We start from the raw sequence: 22657 nt of genomic DNA, 5'->3' as shown, positions 1-22657 counted from the left end.
TAGCCCCTCTTGAGACCTTTGCCTGATAGTCCCTGCAGCCAACCCAACCCAGCCCCAACCCCATGCATGTGCCTGCTTTCAGACACCACATCATCCTACCATTCAGCTCCTTCCCTAATCCTAACTCCCTGCCCCGCTACATCCTGTACCACCAATCCACCCACACCCTTTGAAGACCCTTCACTCTCTCGCACCTCAGGCATCTTCCACCTCTAGTATGGACGCCAAACTCCCTCCGACAGTAGAACATTTAGCACCTGTACCTATGGTGCCAACCGTTCCTACCCCTTCAAACAAGCGAATCCCTTTCTGAAGCCCTTTGAAACCATGCACCCTCAGCCCTACCCATGACCCTAGCCTCGTTACAGACCCTGTAACCATGCTTCCTGCTTTCCAGCCCCTGGATCTGCTGTTGCACCCACTGAAACGAACTGCGCTGACAATCCCAACCCACCCCTGCAGTTATCTTCGTACTACTTCGTTCATCAGCCACTCCTACCGTATATGAGTGGCCAGTATACCTTGCTGATGTTCCTAGAGTATACCTAGAGTGGCCAGTATACCTTGCTGATGTTCCTAGAGTATACCTAGAGTGGCCAGTATACCTTGCTGATGTTCCTAGAGTATACCTAGAGTGGCCAGTATACCTTGCTGATGTTCCTAGAGTATACCTAGAGTGGCCAGTATACCTTGCTGATGTTCCTAGAGTATACCTAGAGTGGCCAGTATACCTTGCTGATGTTCCTAGAGTATACCTAGAGTGGCCAGTATACCTTGCTGATGTTCCTAGAGTATACCTAGAGTGGCCAGTATACCTTGCTGATGTTCGTCTTCCGCACAGAGGATGCATCCGGCGCTAGAGGGGGCTATATTTCTGGGTCGGTTGGTTATAGCCCCGGGTAGAAGCTCAGGGGCTACAACCAAACGGCTAGCTAGCCCGGAGTCCCAACATTAGCATAGCCCGAGATCTTTTACAGACCTAGCAACACCCCTGGGTGCATGACTTAAGTGACAATGATCTCTTTATGAACGTGCAGCTGCAGAAGTGACAGCGTCACTCAGCCGACCATTGCACCCACTTTCCCTTTCTCCAAGCCCAGTGTGACCTCGGGCGTATTGGTGATCTTACCAGGTCCACTTTGATTTTGTCCAGCTCCCACCGATAGTCCGCAATGGCGTTGTGGAACTTGCGATGGTTGGCGATCTGTATTTCCACTGACGAGGCATCAAACCCCCAATCGGCAGTCTCCATCAGGCGCTGAGGCGGGGAGAAAAACAAGGAACACACACCTTTATCATCAGGAGCACAGCAGAGAACTAAAACAGGAATAAACATGCATTGTGTGGGTAGAAAGGGAACGTGTAACACAAATACTAAGTTCTTTTATTTCGTTTGGATTCTAGTAGTGTTAAGATATGGGGTAGGCTCTGACCTGAAGTACACAGGCCAGCTGTGGAGCCACATAGGTTATGCCAGTAAGCTTTATTGTACATATATACATTTGTATAGGTTCCAGTTACTTGCAGTATGTACATCATAGGATCAGGTAGACACAGGTATACATTCTAGGGACAGACCCACCGGCGATCCTCTCACTCCCAGCTCAGGCCCCCAACTGACATTCATCGAACGAACGAACGAACGAACGCACACCCCTCCACCCACCCATCCCCCCCACCACCTCCTGGGCTGTCTATCGTGCATAGATCAACATTCCATCAGCATGCACTCCTGGCCAGGGATGCATAACAAGACTGACTTACATTCCAACATAGTGCAAGGCCAAAAGTCATCTAAACCCTTAAGTACAAAGTTGAACAAGGTAAAAAAAAAAAAAAGAAAGATTGCCACTCCTTTAAGGAAAAGTCCTTCGACCAGCATGCAGTGTCCTTGCTACCGGTGACCTCACAAGAAGATACCGCTGGCGTGGCCAGGCTTCCGTGCTCTCCAATCAGGTGCTGCCCCCTGGAGTCAGGTTCATGAAAACTGATCCAGGGGGAACATTGTGCCCAGCCACTTGCCCGCCGCGCATTATGCTGCATACTACAGCCCCGAGGAGCTTCTTTAGGAAAGCAAAGGAGGGCCCCAGAATTGCTAATGCTCTTACTATACTGTCATTTTCTCATAGACCTGCTGTTAACATAAGCGGGGTTGGCAAGACAACAGTTTCATCATGGCAGAAAGGGACATTTCACAAATTTTGAGTACATTTCCACACTTCTCAAAGTGGTTGCATGTACAATAGTTCACGTCACAGGTGTGCAAGGTGAAAAATCCACTACTTGCTTCCAATTACTTTTTAAGTGGTCGCCACAAAAGAAGATCACCCTTTACAACCCTGACATTTCAGAAGATTTTTCTACAGAATCAAAATCCAGCTGGTAGTCTTGGCCTTCATCTCTTTGTGTCTTAAGGCGTGTACGACATGTTCATTTGTAATGGCGTTGGACTCGTAGCACTCATTGAAGAACGGGAGTGGGCACAACTGGGTTTGCTAGACCAGGCGTCAGCAACATTTGGCTTTCCAGAGGTTTTAGACTACAACTCCCATCAGCCCAAGCCAGAGTATTCAATGACGAGGAATCATGGGGTCAACAGTCCAAAACATCCAGAGATACCCAGGTTGCAGACACCTGACATGGTCTGCCACATCATGCAATATAACAGTGAATTACAACACTAACGGGTTACAGATGCAGAGGGATCTGTGTGATCACTGCGACCCCCATAATTGAGATGGCTGAAAATGCCCCTTTACACCACATACACATGCGGGGAGAGCCCACCCGCAACGCCCCATAATACTATACTATCACCTAACCCCCCCACATATATATGTGGTGTAAGGGGGGGTGTTCCTTTTCGCTCCCGTCGCAGTTACGGGGGCGACATTTTGGGCCATTACTGATGCAGAGAAACCTTGGTACTGTAGCGTTATCTACGAGGCAGGAGCAATGGGCGGACTGATTGCACTGTAGTGACCTGCCAGCTCCCTACAGTCACAAAGAGAACAGCGAGTTGGGATCAGCAAGCCAGATCCCTGGGATCGGCACCATCAGCACAGCCAGGTAATCTCACGGGCATGGCTAGACTAGCTCCATTTATTTGGAAAAATGATTCCGTTTTATTATTTGGCTTATGTCAATGGTTATATTTTGTGTTTCTACATTAATTTGGAAAACATTTTCTGTTGCATTCTTTGGTTCACAGTCAACTCATGTTCTTCAGTGCCTTGAAAAAGACTGATCAGGTCGAAACACGTGTCGGCACTTTGACTTCTATCCATGGAATAAAAAGCTTTAATTGGCATATCAGTCATTCTATGGCACTTATTTTGTGTTACATTGTCATATGTCAGCGGTGTATATGGAACCAAACTGCTTTTTCTAGCTCCAGAACCCCTCAGATTACAGCCAGGCTTCAAGGAGAGCTGTGATGGGGCTCCAGCGGGAGGGCGCAGAGCATGCCTGGTTTATGCAAAGGAAGCCTGGCCTGCCAACCTGGAGCCCGGGATGTCACCTGGCCCACAAAGGATTCAGTCCACAAGAGGAATCCCTTAAGAAGGGCACCGCCAAGTTAACCTCCTGTCCTGGGTCTCCAAGGCCGTCACCTATCTTTCAGAAAACCCTTAAAAACGGAACCATTACACAAACCTTACCCAACTAAGGAACCCACAGTAGTAAGAGGTTGTCAGCTGATGGCCTCCACACATAGGTGTATTAATGAACTTACATAAATTAAATTAACTTTTCTGGTCCCTGAGATGTAACCTTGCGGAAAGCGCTGAAATGGGATTACATGTGCCCACCTGGACCTTTTCATATACAGGCTCGGACAGGCCTATAGGGCAACAGGCCCATGCCCTAACCCAAAAACAAAATGCTAGTGCGGGCCAGTTTTTTGGGTGAAAGTGAGCCACTTTTTTAACCCATGTGGGACAGTTTGATAAGTTACTTCACCATGAGGCTAGTAGTTTTGACCAGTGTTACTGAATAAATATTAATTAAAATGCATAATTTCCATCACATTTAATCAAAAACCTCCCCTTGGATATTACTCAAACAGTGTCACAAAAGGAATAAATTGCCATTTGCATCTGGGGGCCACTTTTTCCATTGGTGCCCGAGACAATGGTATGCCCCAGTCCGACCCTGCTCATGTACCTCACCTTTCATCCAGTGAAGGTACCCACCCCAACCCCTTAACGTTAGACTCAACCACCTCCCCACTGTTGCTCTCGGCTCTATGAAGCAGAGTGTAACGCATTACAAGTGGCTGTGACCTGCCAAGAGTAGCGTCAGAGCAGGAGGCAGGGCTCTGCTGTCCTAAACGGTGCAGGGCGGCTGCACTGATAAGGCACCAGTTCTAGTATGGCACACTCGCTTTCCCGAATAGGGTGTTCATACGGCGCCCTCCCCGTCCCCCCAGAGAGCAGAGGCTGCGCAGCTGTGGATTCATTGGTATGACCCTCAAAGAGAAGAGAACAATCATGAAAAAAGGCAGAGAAAAGGGAAAAAAAGCACCAATAGCTGCACGTGAAAGGGAGATGTCTGCAATTCAAGTACAAAATATCAGCAGACAAAACAAGGCAATCTGCACGCACGGCTAGAAGAATGGCAAGCGCAGTTAGGCACAGCCAGAAGAGTGGCAGGTACAGCCAGAGAGTGGCACGCACAGCCAGAGAGTGGCACGCACAGCTAGGCACAGCCAGAAGAGCGGCACGCACAGCCAGAAGAGTGGCACGCACAGCCAGAAGAGTGGCACGCACAGCCAGAGAGTGGCACGCACAGCTAGGCACAGCCAGATGAGTGGCAAGCACAGCCAGAGAGTGGCACGCACAGCTAGGCACAGCCAGAAGTGTGGCACACACAGCCAGAAGAGTGGCACGCACAGCTAGGCACAGCCAGAAGAGCGGCACAGATATGAAATGGGCCTTCAAGTGGTGCACAGAAAGGTAAGACCAGGCCACACATGCGTGGGCAGGGTGGGAAGTAGGTGCATACAAAGTGAAGGTGGTTACAAAAGTGAAGGAGAGGTGCACAAAATGGGGGCAATAGAACGAGAAAAGCTGAAAGCCTCACAGCCACGTGTCTCACTCACACCTGCATCCATTATCAGAACTCCAAGGAAGGAACTGGCGTTTTCCTTTGCTTATCATTACTACACAATCCAGTAAATGCAAGTGTACCCATGGCCTAGAAGTCAAGGCCCGCACTTTCCTCAGTAGACGAAGCTGCACGAGTTGAAGGCCAGAAATAACCCCAACCAGGGTTGTGTGCCGTGGGCATGAATAACCATAACGGTTAAAGCCCCAATCCAGATGGCCACTTTCCCCTCAACCAAGCCCCCGCATCTGAAGTCAGATCCGTTTTATGATATTTTTTTATGCAACCTACACCATACTATCACAGTAATGTATTTATTTATTGTTATTTACACCCCCCAAGCGCTGAAACTGCTTTTACCAACCGCTTGGCTAGCTACATGTGCCTTCTAGACAGAGGGAGGGGTCTCGATCGCAGGATAGTGACCCACCACTATGTTTTGTCTGAGAAGGGTCATTATCTCAAACAGACAGGACTCCCCCTGAGGTCGACAAGGCAAGGGAATTGAATGTTGGTGAGGCTGCTGCTGCTCAAGTCAGAATGTTTGGAATGGGGCATTTGCCAGAGATTCTAGACTGCATTCTCAGCATTCCAATTGCTGGGCAGCAGTCTGTATTGTGGAGTTACGCCCCTGTTCCAAGGCCTGACATGTGTGATAATGGCCCGGTGGCACGAGTTAAAGCGCAAGCGTGTAATTCATTATTCCATTTGTCGGAATAATGAATGATAGTGACGTGGCCAAGTAGACTGAATGTTTGTGCAGAGTTTGGAGAACAACACTTGTGATGTAAAACCCCAGCAACAACTGTGATTGTGGTACATGCCATATAAATATAATAATTTGTCTATTGTCACAGATGGCCTCAAGAGCACATCAACTCTCAAAGATAGTTAAAGGGTTTTTAATATGTTATGTTATTTTGCATTTATATAGCGCCTTATATACCATTGGTATGGTCTGAAGGCGCTGGTAGATTGAACGCCCTTGGGAACCGAAGTTTAGGTCAGTAGAGAGAGTAGAGAGAGTCCAAAAGTGCATGTGCACACCAGGTATGTGTGCAGCTGGTGCGGAATTCAAGTGGTAGCTGCTTCTTAGCTGTAGGTGTGGTGGTTGAGAGATCAGGAGTATGTGTTCATTCTGGCAGGATTTATCCAGACCGAATGTGGCTGCGTTAAGCCTGAGGAGAACACCTGGCTGGGGGCTGTGTAACCATCAGTGTTTACTTAGAATGATGTGGAGTAAGCGGCGGATGTTGCTGTGAGAACAGTTATACCGAATGGTGTCATAGTATCTCTGTGTTCTAGTTGAGTGGTGGTGTAAGGGAGAGAGTAAGCGTGGGGTGTGGTATGATGTATGTTTTCAAGTGTTTCCTTCATGCCAAAGCATATTAAGTATGTCACGCTGTTACGTGTCTACCCCGCACTTGTACTTTTGTCTGCTTACGCACTCATCTGCTCAAACACTCATTCGCTCCATATACACATCCGCTCCATACGCTCATCCACACTACACATTCACTTTTTCGCTCTCCTCATTCATCCGCTCTCGACAAATGCAATTGGGTACACTTCTAAATGTAGGTGGGGACAATTCTAAATTCAACTCCCACAGAGGCTATTGGGCGCAGCTTCTAAATGCAATTGGGTACACTTCTAAATGCAGTTGGTATACTACTGAAATGAACAACTTTTCAGAGAGACTAATGGACGCAACTTCTAGATGCAGTTGAGTACACTTTTAAATGCAATTGGGTACACTTCAGAGTTAAGCTTTTCAGAGAGGTTAATGGGCACAACTTCTAAATGCTATTGGGTATACTTCTAATTTCAACTTTCTCACAGAGACTGTTGGGCGCAACTTCTAAGTACAACTTTTCAGAGAGGCTAATGGGCGCAACTTCTAAGTGCAATTGGGTACACTTTTAAATGCAGGTGGGAACAATTCTAAATTCAACTTTCATAGAGAGGTTATTAGAGATTCCATCTAAGTGTGGCGTATGCTAACAATCATTAGTTGACATTATCCTGCGGGCCATTGAAATGTAGGTTAGAGTGGCTGGAGCTTTCTGGAGTAGAGTAATTGCTCTTCCCCCCACCCAAGCCAACACTTACGGTTTTGTCGGTGTCTTGTTGCTTCCTTGGCGTCCCCTGCGGACACCGGCTGACACTTCCTGGAGCCGCCTCTGTTGGAGCCGCCCTTGGCCTTGGGGCCCTTAGCCGCTGGGGGCTGCCGGGCAGAGGACTGCCCTGGATGGAGCAGTGATGAAGGGAGGGATGGGCGGGTCGGGGCGGGGGGGAGCTGGACTAGGGGTGGGGGGCGGGCGGGCAAGGGATAACACGGAAGGGGAGGCAGGGAAGCATGGGGCAACGCGGGGCCTGGGGAGCCAAATTAAACTAAAAATACACGGATGGGGTCGCGGATGGGGGGGCGCACTCACCAGCTCCTCGGATGAGAAAGAGGAGTGGGTGCACCGGCACGGGTCGCTAGACCCAAGCAACTTCTAGGAAGTGACCAATCAGGGGTGGGGGGGGCGGGCTGGGAGGCGGGCGAGCGAGGGATAATTCTTCAAGATAATTCTTGAAGAGGGTCTTGCTAAGTCCCTCTCTCATCTCCCGTGGGCGAATGCCTCCCTAGACCAGTGTCCCTAAGCCCCAAGATGTCACTGGAGATCGGTTGTCCCTACTATCCAGGAGTCTGACTTACTACAGGGCAGAGAAACCACCGTCTCTCTCAAGTCCTGCGGAACCAATCTAGGTGGGTCCTAACCTGGGTCTGTAATAAGCATATCAAGAAGTGGTGCCTTCTAATGACCGAGATCTCACTTGGTCTTTATATCTCACATGCTTGCGTTCCTTGCCATGATGTTCTTTTCTTATTCTCCCATCCTTCAACTCTTCTTCCCTTCTTCATCCACTCTCCTCTTTCACAGCCTCTCCTCCACCCTCTATCACTCCAATGGTCTTCTGCCTACCACTACTCTTCCCCATCCTCTCCGAGTCACTCTCTTTGCCACTCTCTCATTCACCTTCCTCACTCAGTCCCACACACTTAGTCTCATTCCCTCACTCTGCCCACCATGCATGCACTTTCACATCCAAGTACCACTTTCTCTCATAAACCAATACCGCCACTTGCAGACGCTTTCAGCAATCTTCCTCCACGATTGTCTGCACCATCCTTCCTCCACCTGGTCCCTCGGCCCGCCTCCTACCCTGACCACACTCAAAAACCACATATTGCCATGTGTTGTCTGCCCCTCCCCCCCTCCTCATTGATTAGTCCTCTGTGTCAGCTGGTTCCTCTGGCCAATTATGGTCTTCGCTTTCAGCACAGGGCCTGGCTTGGAACGGAAAATGTGCTCCAAGCGCAATCCCTTTCCATACACAGACCTGCAAGCTCTCTAATGGCAGCCCGCTACACTTCTAGTCCATTTCAAAGTTCTTTTCCCCATTAAATGGTCCGTTACACCTCTAATTTGTCGCTGCCTCTCTAGCTGGTGATCTGTGTTGTTGGGTCACCGCTGAATAGACTTCGGTTAGCGGCAGTCCTACAGGCCGAAAAGAGAAACACTGGCCAGCCTGTTGCACAGAAGGTATGGCCCAAGAAGAAGCAGTACTTGAAAGTTGCATCAAGGTACAGATAGAATGGACAGGAACTGGGGTTCTCCCAACTTCTCTCACATTTCCTCTGGGGCAGCACAAGCTCTGCCAAGTATCCTGGTGGGCCGCCTGCCCCCTGATCGAGAGGCGTCCTGAGGAAGCATTTGATTTTTATAGTCCCTTGTTCCACCTTCATAAAAGTAGACAATTTTGGATTTGTAATAATAAATATTACCAATTTTGCTCATCGAGTAATCTTCCTTCTTTAGCTGCTTAGAATCACATGCTTTGAATAGGCTGCCATCTAGCGGCTGTCTTGGAGTATTACATACTTTTAAAATAAAATAAAAAAACACAGGTTGTCCAGAGGGATGTTTGTGTCACAGTATCCCTATCCTAAGCATGATCCTTCAAGTGTCGATGTCCTCAGATGCATGTTTTTCTGAAACGACATGTGCGTTTGTTATGAATGCAACTGAGTGTAGCTGATGTTTTGAATTGGTCTTTTGCTTTCTTGCATGAAGGCACGGCAAGCATATGTGAATATAAACAGATACATGCCACAGAAAGATTATTACTGGGTAAATAATACTGGTCTTCTGGCGCTTGTGAATCAGCTTAAATTCACAAGCTTTGCATACATTAACAAGCAGTACCTGGAGAAAGTGAAGGATGAGCAGTGGGTACAGGAGTACAAATTTGCCTAAGTACTGCTTGCCTCACATGTGAACAAGCTTGTCCTTGTGTGTCAACACTATAATGTTGTGTAAAGGTATGGACTGAACTACAAGTTGTAGCCTTACATATTATTTTGACAACAAAAGCCAATGTTTCTCCCGTGCTATGTGTAGAGTTAGCTCTTGGAGTTCATAGTAATAATGGATTGCCAAATGTGTTCAGCTCCATCTAGCAATGCTGCCCAGGATTAATGGATCCAGCCTCCTCGGCCTGCTGCAAAACAGAAACAATTTGTTTGTCTTTCTGGTTGCTTTTGTTTTATAAAAGGTAAAACATTAATATTGCACACAAAAAAATTGTTAAAAAAATAAAACACAAATGGTAGAAATGATCGCATTTTGGCTGTACCAAAATTACATACAGCCGAACATTTCTACCATTCGTTTTTCATTATAGCGAACTAGGGAAGTGGGAGTGTCCCCCAAACCCTTGTTCGCTATAATAAAATTGGAGGTGGCAGGGGTGTCCCCCGCATCCATAACAAAGAACGTTTTTGAAAGAACACAAAAAAAATAAAAGGACCTTGCAGCACCGGTTCCCATCCACAGAAGTGAAGGCAACTGGTGCTGCAGGGAGTCGGCGGCACACAGCGAAGTGTGCCGCCAAAAGGTAGGTAAGAGGGTTGGGGAAGCAGGGTCTATGAAGGGCATTTAGCTTTGGGATGATTATTTCGAACACGAACATTTCGAATTCGACATTTTAGTATTCAAAATGTTCGTATTTGAAATAATCACGTACATCCAAAACATTACAGCTGTACACACTTCTAGAGTGATTTCTGATGGTTTTAAATGAAACATGGCAATATGATGGATTGATTGACGTGGAATTTTGAAATGTATTTAAGTGAGCACTGAGGAAGAGTGCTTAGAACCACCTTCTGTTTGGGACTGGAAACAAAAGATTCTGTACCAAAGTCAGCTTAGAAGGTAACTATTGCAGATGCTTACTTTAAATTTTACGTGCTTACTATGGTCTTCAAATGTGCTCATGGCCTTGCTCCCGCTTATCTTTCTTCTCTCGTCTCCTTTTATTCCCCTCCCCGTTTTAGGTTCCCAATCACAATTTCTTCTTGCGGCCTCTAAGCAGCCCTGGGCGCAGTTTCATTTTCGTTCCTTCGCTTTACTGGCTCCCATACACTGGAAAGCTCTTCCTGCCTTCAGGTCATTCCTCTTCCTTACAACTTTTACCATACGCTCTAAAAACCTTCGACATCTTTGCTCCCTAATGTAACCCGCCTTTAACAGATTTGGCTCTCCATTTTTGTTGTCTGCTTTCTCATGGGCCAGTAGGATTGCTCAGGGGCAACGTGCCCGCCTGGAAGCAAGACGACGCGGGGCAACATAGGTTCGATCCCCGGGTCCACGCTTAGAAACCTCTGGGTATTAAGCGCGCTATAAATAACCAATTACAATCACCATGTACAGCGCTATATAAATAAATACAAATAGTTTGAAGAAGCACTACAATGGGGGATTTGAATATGGGAGTAAATGTTTTAAAAGTATTCTGTGTGTACCCCCTCTTGCAGGGGAAGCTTGAACAATCCCTAATCGAAGCGTAAGCAATCCATCTAGCGCAAGCATGTATTCCCATATGTCATGCTGCCTTTTCAGGCGCCCTTATAATCAATCTAGGCTGCTAAATATCTGAAATTTTATTGGACAGCTTAGAGTTCTGGTTGCAGTGGACTCTGAGGCACCTGCAAGGGCTTCAAAGTGCTATTTAAGGCACACTTAGTGATACAACACAATCTGCACATGTCACAGATGATTACCGAAATGAACTTCCCAAAATGCGATAGCAAAAGGGAGCCTTTTTTCAAAGGACATTAGATAGGCTGCCTATGAAAGTCAGGCAATCGCGACTTGCATCCAACCTTAGGATCTTTACCAGGCCTTACGTGCGAGTGGGGCCAATTCAATTAGAATTTGTTGAAAGGGGGGACATTTCCTGTTCTGTCAGGTAAGGGATATATGTGATTGCAATGCACAGTTCGGGCATGAAGAGATCCCAAGTTGGTCCGGAGTACCCAGGTGTGGTGGCTTAAACGATGGCTGGATGCTTGGTCAAGGAGGGAGGCTTTATTGGCAGTGGGCACATATGTGGCTGTGACAGGAGTAGCAATGTCTCTAAAGCAGCCACTGCAGTGGGATTAGGCTCTGGCTCAAAGTCACCTGCATTTATAATGTCTGATGGGAGTCAGGATGTGGGCCTGGACGCAGGAGGTATCCCGGTCCGCCCCGGGTCTGGCGTGCTGTAGCTCCTGCGCGATTCGCTCACGAGATCTCAGCTGGACGTGATCTCGCAAGGCTGCTTCCCCGCACCAGGGCTCTACAAACTGTTAAGGCGCCCATAATGGTGATCTTTCCTGCTTCAGGTGCTCTCCTGGCACATTTTGGGACATCAACAATATTGATATCATCCACTTCGTGCACTTCTGAGAGAAGGTTGGTATAGTCGTGTACCAGGTAAGCTGGTGTCTTCTGGAGGAATGCTTAATGGGCATAGATATGCAAAAGACTAGGAGGTCACGCCTAGAGAAGACTACCTATTGCCTACTATAGCCTCATTAAAAACCTCAGATTTAGGCAGTGAGTGCAGGCTTCAAGAACAATGTAGACACCCCACAAGTTACTATGCATGAGGCACTGCATGCTAAAGAAACACCAATATGGAACTTGAGGATTAAAGATGACACATTTGGACATAATTATTAGAGAGAAAAGCAATACACATTTAAGGGACCCAGTAACAAAGAACCACCTCTTTATAACTCTATGGTTGCAAAGGGTAAATAATAACATTAGGACTACCAGCCATATGCGACCCAAATACCTGGATGTACTCGATTTAAAAAAAAAACATACCTGTTTGAAAGGACGACCAGGCACCTGGTGAGTTATCCCAAAGGCCTTTATTTGAAGGAAGCATGCCATAAGCAGGCCCCCACAACAGCAGCTCCCCGAGCCTGGTCTCGGCACTGGTCCTGTGGGACTGCTTACCCAAGGTCCTAGGTGAAATCCCTACACCTATCAGCTGCGGGGCCAGGAACTCAAATTGTTCATTGTAAATATAACCCATACACCACCATACCCATGGAGTTCAATCATTTAGTCTATAATTATATCTACAGCACATACCATTTTTCAAGATATGCAAAAATACTGCTTGAATCACTCAAGAATCCCTTAGACTCACAACAAACACTCGCTGCGCGCACCGTGGTGGGTTCCGCCTTCTTTCAAGTTTCTAGGATTCACTCGGATTGATTAGTGGAATATGAAGATCGCTTCTTTTCAGCCGCGCTTGGGTCTTGCACACAGTCAAGCATCCCGACGCTTACGCCAACAAATGCCAACCACTCGAAACAGAACCATGTTCTTCTAGTAAAGCTGAACACCGGCACAGGGCTCCATGGCATGCTTACACGAAATCTGGGACACCCCTAAGAGGGGCCATGTTTGGCAGCCCTGGGTGAATTCATCCAATATCAACAGAATGTAGTTTAACGGATAACCAATGTTTCGGTTAAAAGATTTTGAGACCACCCATGAAAGAGCTGGTGTCCCACCGTCAGAAGCCTAGCCCAAAGAACTGAATTACCATTTGAGCCTACATCATCCCTCATCGCTTTTGCAGGCGCTATCCTGGCTTCGCTGCTGGACATCGCGGTTAAGATAGCTAGCCTCAGACATCTCCTTGCAACCTACAGTCACAGTTTCCAATGTCAGCAGGGCAGACCCCATGCATTCACCAATGCATTGGGTACCATTAGCTCAAGTTATAGTAGCACCTATAATTCTAGCTCTTAGAAGCAGAAGGAATGCGACAGGACATGTCATTGTATTGCCCTTCCATAGAATTACACAGAGTGGAGACCAGGCACGATTCTCAAAATCAACCTCTTTTCGGATCATCATGCTTCCGGAATCCAAACACAGAGCTTCACTTAAAACAAATGTATAGGCATTTTCTGGTGAATTTACAACACCTGTTCTCTACACACTATTGTACTATAAGATCGTGTATTCTCGAAATCTCTTTATTAAGTAACCAACTAATCAGAAAGGTAGTCAATTGATCAATTCACCCGTTCCAGCCGCCACAGCACTTCAAACCCTCCCTAGATGCCTGGAAGCTCAGCTGTTCTTCTCAGCATCAGTGAAGCTCAGCATGAATTGTTGTGTACCACACTGCACCTATGGGATATGCACACCTATACACTGATTGATTCAGGAGTATCCATCACGGTATGGGCCTGCCACCTTTGCCTCTCCAGGTGTTTTGGACTACAACTACCGTCAGCCCTAGGCAGCACAGTCAATTGTGGGGAATCAGGGAGTCACAGTTCCAAACAACTGGCGAGCCGCAGGTTGCAGACCCCTTGGTTATGATGGATCTCTTAGATAGGGCAAGGACACCCTCAGAACTGTCTCTTGCAGGGGACTAGACCCCGCAAAGTTACGCGTGGAAAGGGAACACTTTAAGAGGACACACTCTTTTTAGAAGGCTACATTGTGTGTTTTCAGCTTACATGCACTTATCAAAACATGAAAACTCCTCAAATCTACAAGCTACACTCGCACTGGATAGAAATGGGATTTTACTGGACTGAAAAGCTGATGTTTTTAGCAGGGAAAATGTAAATAGTTTTAATGGATAGTTTAAAAAAAACAAAAAGTTGGCGAGTGTTAACTGCTAGAAAAAAAAAAAGAAAAATCAGGTTTCGTTGAACCTCACGTAAAAAAACCTTAATTATCCAGAAGTTTGTTGTGTCTGTAAGTGTCCTCAAGCTTTGCGAAACTTAAATTACTTCAATGGGTGGGGCAAAACAAGTTTCTGCACACACAACAAAAATCCATCCTCCACACAAAACACAAAAGCCAAGCCGGCCCCACCCAAGCAACTTTGCAAAATGCAAGTTCTGTTGGAGAAAAAAATAGAACAACTCGCTTGACACCACAGTGCGATCGCACGCCCATGTACTCTTTTAAAAAGGGAGTGGCCTTTTGCGAGAGTTTCCTTCACGTACACTTTTCAGCATTAAATGTCAGCGACATACACTTTACAAAATACGAAGCACCCGTCCATCGCTGCCCAAGTACTGACATATGTGGCAAACCACATGCATGTCTTGGCTTTCCAGCTAACCAAGGCCGGCCTTCGAGCCGACAGCACACGGTGAAACAAAATGTGGCGCCCGCGCCTCCGTGAAAGCGTGACCGGCGTCAGCACATGAGCTGTGAGATTTTCAAATAGGGTGGCAGCAACCCCTGGCTCGGGAGGGCTTAAGTCTCACTTTGAAGAGGTTACAGGAAGAAGGCAGCACACTAGCTCGATGTCACAGTGCTAAGCCCAGGGGTCCAATAGGAAGGGGGCAGGGGGAGATATGCCAAGCCCCCGATAGATTTCTCACCTGGGACAGCAGACTATTTACATATAAACATTCATTAATGTGGCAGCAGCAGAAAACACATTGGCAGAGGACAAAAGCCCACACAGGCATTATCAATTCACCCTATGATGACGAGCTTTCAAAACTGTCATCCAGCCACCCCTCAAACAATTTCTTATGCTGGCTCCACCACCACCCCAGCTCTGGGGAGCTCTTCCAGGGTCCCCCGCGCTGGCCGGTGCCCCATGTAAAAGAAAAACCTCCCGGCACCAGCACAGTGGGCTTTTCTGCCCTGAAGATCACAGCTGACCCAGGAAACTCCCAGATCTGGTCCCAAGCACAGCTTCAGAAGACTGGGCACGAGACTGAATGCAGAAACAGCCAGCCTCACATGTTCAAAAGATCACAATTGGTATAAACGTCTTGCAATTTACAGACATTGTTAGGATGAGTATTGTGTCCAATGAAAGCAGCAGAGTCCAACTTCCCTCACTCACGCTAAAGGATTTCTTGCTGAATCACCATCACAGACATGTTTTAAATTAAACATTATGGGCATTCTTAATAAGAATAACCACAATTTAGAATTTGAAACATGTATTTTGCATAAAAGCAAAGAGCATCTTGGTAACACAAGAATTTCTTACGTTCCCAAAATGTTTGCTTTTATACAAAATGAAAGGTATGACAGCGACCCTCGGCTCTGCCCTCCTCCTCCCACAAGGAGGAGGCGAGTCCCAAAGTATTCTTTTTTTGGGCAGCGGTGCCCTATTTCAGTGAAAAGCTCCCCTCTCCAACACATCAGCGGGGAGCTAATTTCCCTTAAAAAAGGGTGCTGCCACCACGCCAGCTCGGGGAAGCCTTTGATAGGCTGCCCTGTGCTAGCATAGCTGTTGCACCATATTCAAATGTAAAGCTTGCTGCTCGCGTGCTGGACCACCCGGCAGCAGCACCCTTCATAATAGAAGAGCTGCTCCCCCATGCTGAAGTAGCAGAGGCGCCCAACGTAAGTGAAAAGCTCCTCCTACCGGGGCGTTTATTTTTCTTCGCCTATGTAGGGCATCACTGTAGCACCGCCAATGGGAGCCTTTTATTTTACATAGGGCACCATGGTAGATGCTGCGCCAGCTACATGAAGCTTTTTAAAGGCTCTTCCATTCTGGCACGGCAGAGTCTATGGCACCCTATGTACATTTTATTAGTCTGGCGCCCTGGGCGACGGCCCAGTGCGCCCATGCCTAAAGGCCGGCCCTGCAGCCAACATCGCTTTGCATTGTAATGTGAAATACCAACCATGTCACAGCTAAAGGGACTTGGCTGAACGAGGCCCTCATGCTACAAGAACCTGTGGCAGGCCAGCATTATATATAAAATGTCCGAACACATGTTTTGAAAGAAAATTGCATAATTATTTTGAAAATGGAAAAACGACGCAACAAACTCCTCCATGTACCAGCTTCGGAGTTGACCAACGCCTGTCATACTGTATAAGCGCCATCAACGGTAAACCGAAACAGGACTGGAACAGGTTTTTGAGAGGCCCAGGTAGAACCCCCTCACTATTTACATTACCGGCACCAGAAGCAGGAACTCGCAGTTTATGTATGGAACACCCATACATGGTTTAATACGCTTAAAAATAAGAGAAAAACAGTTATTTTTCCCTACGGGAGAAGGTTTATTCCAGACTGATTTGCACTATATGCATTTATATATTTACACACATTATAATTTTAAACTAATTTTAAATGGGAGATTTCAAAGTAACTAAAGATTAAAATTCGGCATAGATGACAAAACCAGGAAGGATTAGAGCAAAGCTTGTGATATCAGCAGAGCTGTCTCTCCAGAGTGTTTCCTGCTCTCCGTCCTCTATTTTCAGGCTCTACTGAACACAGAATCTTTTGTGACAAGGGTTCTGTGTTGCTTCCCCACCTGCGCCAAGAACCACATGAGTCATGCCTACACAGTAACACAGTGATTAGAAAAATGCCCGGTATGGATGTGACTGAAGGAGTACAGCATTCTCATTCTGCAGGTGTAAAGGAATGAGTAAACGTCTACTCTGCCCCCACACTACCACTAAACCAGTAGTGATGCCAATTAGAAAGGTAAAAGACACAGCCTGACAGGTATACCCCCTTCCCCTTCTGTGGTAAAGTGGTCCAAGGACCACTGTAATCAGGAGCAGTGTGAGGTGCCCCAAAAAGCAATACTACAGAGACTCCAAAATAAAGAATGTCCAATCAAGGTTCTATAAAACTATATAATATATATATATATATATATATATATATATATATATATATATATATATATATATATATATATTTTAAATAAACAATAAAATAGAAATCGACTAACTAAAAACACTAGCAACAAGTACATTGGGTTTCAAAGCACCACAGGCCAACAGGAAGGGAATATGGGATTGAAAATGAAGTACATTGGAGGATAAAAACAAACCTTCTAGGCCTTGTGAGCGTTCACAGCGTACAAGTGCAGAGAGAGTAGAGCGGTAGAGGGCGTGGGGGTAAGTTCCCAAGCTTGTGGGTGAGCAGCAGATGTAAGTCCCCAGTGTAGGAGGTGCTACCGAGCGTTCAGCTGCAATAAGTGTATAAGTGCAGGCCTACAGTGGCACAGGCCAGTGAGTTCAAAGGCAAGTGCTGTGGGCGGGTGGAGGCGATTGGGTGTGGCATGCTAGGGCCCCGATGGACACAAGGGCCCTGGTACCAATCCCAGCAACTGTGGGATTAGCAGAGGAGGGAAGAACAAGGTGAAAAGGAAAGTCTTGAGGAGCTTCCGGAAATTTGAGGAGACCCAGCTCAAGAGTAAGAGCAAGGGGAAGGCTGTTGCATAGGAGCGAGCCAGCTGAAGAAAGATCGGCCACGGGCCCTCAGTTTAGCAAAACACTTGCCATGCAGAGAGTTGGTACCGGAGGAACGTATAGGTCTAGAGGGAGAGTGTTTAGTGAGGGCAAGTTGCAGATGAGCGTGGTCCCCAGACAGCCTTATGGATGATGCAGAGAGATTTGAACTTGATCCTTGCAGCAACTGGCAGACAGTGAAGAGTTTTTAAGGCAGGAGATATGTGGCACCTGGGCTTGAGGCCAAGGATAAGTCTTGCTGCCTTATTCTGGATTAGCCAGAGAAATCGTAGGGAGGAAGAGGGTTGATTCAAGAGAAGGCTATTGCAGTAGTCTAGACTAGAGAGAACCAGGGCGCTGGTAACATTGAGCTTCTGGAGCAAGGTGAGAAAAATGAGAATTCCTTTTAGAAGGAAGAGTTGAAAGTGGGACTTATTGGCAATATCCTGAATGTGACGGAGGAGAGAGCGGAGTCAAAGATGATTCCAAGGTTTCTGGCTTCAGATGAAGGAGAAGGGGGAGAGCCCATAGAGGATGGCCAGAGTGAGGGGAAGAAGGTGGGAGCAGGGGCCCCACTAGGAAGGATCTACGTATTTCTGCCATTAAGGCAGAGATCGTTGGCAGTGCACCAGGAATGGATGGCAGAAAAACAGTCCGGGTTGAAGGAAGAAGTAAGAGGGTCAACAGGAAGTTTGAAGAAAAGTTGCGAGTCATCTGCATCACACTGGAAGTTAGAGTAGAAGGTGGAAAATTAGGAGTGCCTGTGGCGTAAGATAATTGTTAAAGAGTCCGTGCGAGAGGTTGGAGCCCTGGGGGACAACACAGGTGAAGAAAGAGGTAGATGAGGAGAAGGTGCCCAGAATAACCTGGGATGGACAGTCACTTAGGAAGGAGGTCAGCCAAAACAGTGCCCGCTCCGAGATACCCAGGGTATTATGGAGCCGTTTTATGAGGATGGAATGGTTGACTGTGTCAAAGGCAGAGGAGAGATCAGGTAGAATAAGGACAGCTGGAGAGTTAGATACTCTAAGGGTATTTTCCAAATGGGTTTATTAAAGAATAAGGCTTAACTTCCCCCATCACCATGGGAAAGTCCCTACTTATATATCTAACCGACTGTCGGTCTTGTGTATGGTTTATTTTGGTGAGCTCTCTGAACTTCAATTCAGAAGACTCTCTCTCAGGTTCATTTATTCCTGTCTTGAATAGCTTGTCTGCTTTTCCTTTATACGGAGTATTGAGATCAAACTTCTCTTGTTCTCCCTCTCAGGGATTTCAATGAGCTTCTTTCTCACATTAATATCATTCCTAGAGGTTTCCCTGTACTTCCATTCATATTGTTCTCTTTCTGCTATGTTGCCTTTGTTTTGTGTTGAAGGTTTGGGTACTTTCCCCTTTTCCCAGGGTAGTGATATCCAAGGTTGCTTACTCTCCCTCTCATGGATTTCTATGGGCTTCTTTCTAACATTAAAGCAATTTATGTTGATCAGTTTTGTATTCAACTTTTCGTTACTTGTACTGGGACAAGTTTCTTGAACTGTAGAAGGATTCTCCTTTGTCCTTGTGGTCTTCCCGTTCTCCCCGTTACCTTCAACAACATAGGGGAATGTCTCCGGGCTCTATGCCCATCTGGGTGCCTCTCTCTCACTCTTCGTTGCCATTGGTTCGCTGTCTCAGGTGTCTCTTCCAGGGATTCTCGCTCACTCCTGGAGCATTCCAGTGTTCCTTCAGGTAACTGGTCAGGTTGCCGCTTCGTTCTCCTGATGCTATTGGCATTGGTTTGTGGGCTGCCTGCCCAAGACGTTTCCTTCATGATCACGCCACCACCTCGCTTTGGGCTCCAGCCAACAAAGCTTCCTGCATCTAGGATGTGCCCCATCTCTGGCATATCCCCCTTCTGTTCTGCGCAGGTTTGAATGTTGTGGGCTTCGCAACTCACTTCTGCTCCGCCTCCTTCAGGTGTTACAAAGGAAGGTCGCCTATCTGTTGTTCAGCAGGTAATCGCTATTCAACGTACTCATCTCAGTTGATTGGAGACCTGTATTTAAAGGGACACGTTCTCCTTGATAATGGTATAGATTTACTTTTCTTCACCCAAGTCTTGGGACTTGTTAGTCATTGGCATTTTAGAGAGTCCTGTGTATGCAATTATGTGTAATGGTTTTGAAAGTTCTTCACAGGAAAGGGAGTCCTTGTCCCCAAGTGCGGTTGGCGGGGGGGGGGGTGGGAGTCTCTCTCCCAGTGAGTTCCTACTTGCCTCGAACCCTAGGGAGGGTGTTGTGGAGAAGGCTCACCTCCCTCACCACACAGGGACGAATTCCCTCGATGCATGGCTGTGAGGAATAGATACTTAAGCTACATGGTGCTTTTCAATGTACATGACCACACCAACATTTGTCATTTTTTCGATGCATACATTTCAATAACATGTGCACATTGTGGCAAGCCATGAGAATTATTGCTTTGGCAATATTCTCTGCCATACTGTGTGTCGTCCACTTTCTCTCCCATTAGAGCCAGCTGGCGTACGTACCATTTCAGTGAACTGAACACAGGCTGGGAACTTTATTCAGGGAATGGGTCGCAATTCATTCAAAATAGGACCTTGTCTAGTGTCTGAGAACTGAAGGAATGGTCAGCCATTCAGCAATTAGATGCCCCAAGCTTCACTGTGACTAGTCTGTCTTGCAACTGCTTACAGTTTCCAGTCCCAACCCATTTAGTAGAGGAAACTGAACCACATGCCGCTGGGTAATAATGCTTTGCCAGAAATGTCCACTTGCCTGGTTACCACCACTATGGGTGCCAAATGTCTGCCTGGGCCCTTTGCGAACAATCATACAGGTCATACCACCACGTCAAAATGCAAATCGGAAAGGGCCTTTGTTTTGGCTACGCCATTGCCACACCCCTTTCAGGACCCCATGACATGGGGTAGTGCCTTTCCTGCACCACTCTTCCTCCTGACCACCACACATTGTACAGTTATGCTCCTCCATGGATCTTTTTGAGCCTCATTTGGAAGGTTTAGTGGGTGGATTAAAAAGACAAGAGTGCATACCGTTGCTACTGAGAACTTTGAGTCTGCTGCTAAAAATTAAAAAAAGTACTCATGAAGGCAACACACCTTCCAACAGAACCCTTTCCTAAAAAAGGGCTATTCTTTTCTTTTTTCTTTATATCCCCGTAGCCTGAGAACCATGATATAAAGCACATGGCATGTCCTACAATTCTCCAGTTTTGCTTTCCGTAGTCCAGACAGTGAATCCTGGAAAGGCCTTCCGGGCTGGTCTTTCGGTTTCCCAAAGTTTTGACCCCTCTGCTAGGCTTTGCGATTCTAAATGCAGTTTGTTATTTCCCCCTCAGTCCCTGCTAGGTTTGGACTTCAGAGGGAGAGGGTGGCCCAAGAACTGGTGAGGATGGGCATCCCTGGAGATCCTGTTGGGCTGAGTGCCAGGGACCATCAGGGTCAAGGGTGGGTTTGGATGGCTCTCCATGGGGCTTCGTTGGGGGAGATGCAGCGATTGAGCAAAGGAAGAAGTCAACAGTGACCATGACCTAAGGAGGGAGTGCTGCATCAGTGAGTTTTAATCGCAGACACCATTTCAGGGAACGTTGAGCTTGCACGGAGTACGTTGTCACTGTTATTCTCCATGTCTCATGTACTTTTCTCTGTATAGGGGCCTGATGGTTCCCCTCGCTTGGTGTTGCAACAGACAAGGCCTTCTGTACCTACGAGTGGGCTTCCAGTTCTCAGTGGGGGTGCTGGTGTGGTCACTGGCCCTGTGTTGCAGCAGTGGGTGCTCATGCACCGACCACGAGTAGGGGTGAGTGATGCTGGCTGAAAAATCTCAGAAAGAAAAGTAGACCTGCTGCTCGGGTGCGATGCCTTGATGTTCTCCAACTTCAAGGTACCTGGCATTGGAATTTATGGCCAGGGCACAGTGCATCATCCCTGCCAGTCATGGATAGAAGGCGGTGACGAGATTGCTGCAAGGCTATGGTCCCTGTAGAAGTGGGAAGGAACCCTGTGGCTGCAGCTAAGAAACATCAGTTTCTCTTTGGGAAAGAATGGGGTACAGAGACTACATAAGGTTTCTCAGGAGTGATTGACTGGTGGAACAGCACCAGGAAGGTTTGTAGGGAGAGCCGCCTCTTGTACTGTGCACAAGTAAGGGACGACGTGTTGCCTGTTCATTTCAATGTTATGGCGTGTCGTGTCTGGAATATGTTGAAAAAGGAGCTCCCGGTCAGGCCTTGGCACAATTGTTATTTGTCGTGATGAGGCCTATACCACACCAGGTGCATGCCAACTGACGGTTGTGTCTGTGGATTTGCCCGCAATGGATTTTGGTTCCTGCTGGCATGCTGTATATGTTTTGATCTAATCCGACGACCTAGGATCTTGTGGAATTCTAACATTCTCAGGCGGGTGCTTGCTAGAGGCCAGTTTCCAGCTGCCAATCTTAAAAATGGGGGTGACGCCCTTGCAGGCCCCTTATGCTCTTAAGAAATGATTTTAGAGTGTATGGGTGTGTCCTGCATGATTTCAGTGAACTTGGGTGTTTCTCTTTAGAGTCCTGCCTCCCTGCACCGTCCTCCCTCCCCCGCAGCTTCCACCAAACCTCAGATCCTTTTAGGGACTACTGTGACCAATTGGATCTAATTGGGTGACACGTTGGAGATTGTGGGTGCCGGCATCCATTGTCACCTAGTTCTTCCTGCTTTAAGTAACTATCTTCATCCCACCTGAGACTCGGCTATAGAAGATCGGGCTAGAGGTCAAGATTGCTTTTTGGTTATTTCTGAGGGTCTCTGGTCAGGAGTTATTCGGTGTGGCCCCACCGTATAAGGGGCTTGTGCTCCCTGGTGACCTGGGTTTGCTTTTTGTGAACAGGTACTTAGTAGTCCATGCCTTTAGCCTCTGAGGGGAGTCTTTTCTGGTGATC

General features: G+C 47.2%; 1 protein-coding gene across 3 annotated transcripts in view; it reads right to left on the bottom strand.

Annotated features, from left to right (window-relative positions):
* DSP (desmoplakin) overlaps nucleotides 1-22657 on the bottom strand; it is a 372480-nt gene that overhangs the window by 245125 nt on the left and 104698 nt on the right. For all 3 annotated transcript variants that reach the window (XM_069613475.1, XM_069613476.1, XM_069613477.1), the window contains exon 5: nucleotides 1130-1258. In XM_069613475.1, coding sequence (XP_069469576.1) covers nucleotides 1130-1258 — 129 coding nt within the window. The remainder of the gene's footprint in view (nucleotides 1-1129; nucleotides 1259-22657) is intronic.

This window comes from Ambystoma mexicanum, chromosome 5p (genome assembly GCF_040938575.1).
Source record: "Ambystoma mexicanum isolate Mex_15411 chromosome 5p, UKY_AmexF1_1, whole genome shotgun sequence".
NCBI classification, from domain to species: Eukaryota; Metazoa; Chordata; class Amphibia; order Caudata; family Ambystomatidae; genus Ambystoma; species Ambystoma mexicanum.
This window is presented reverse-complemented; position numbering and strand designations above follow the sequence as displayed.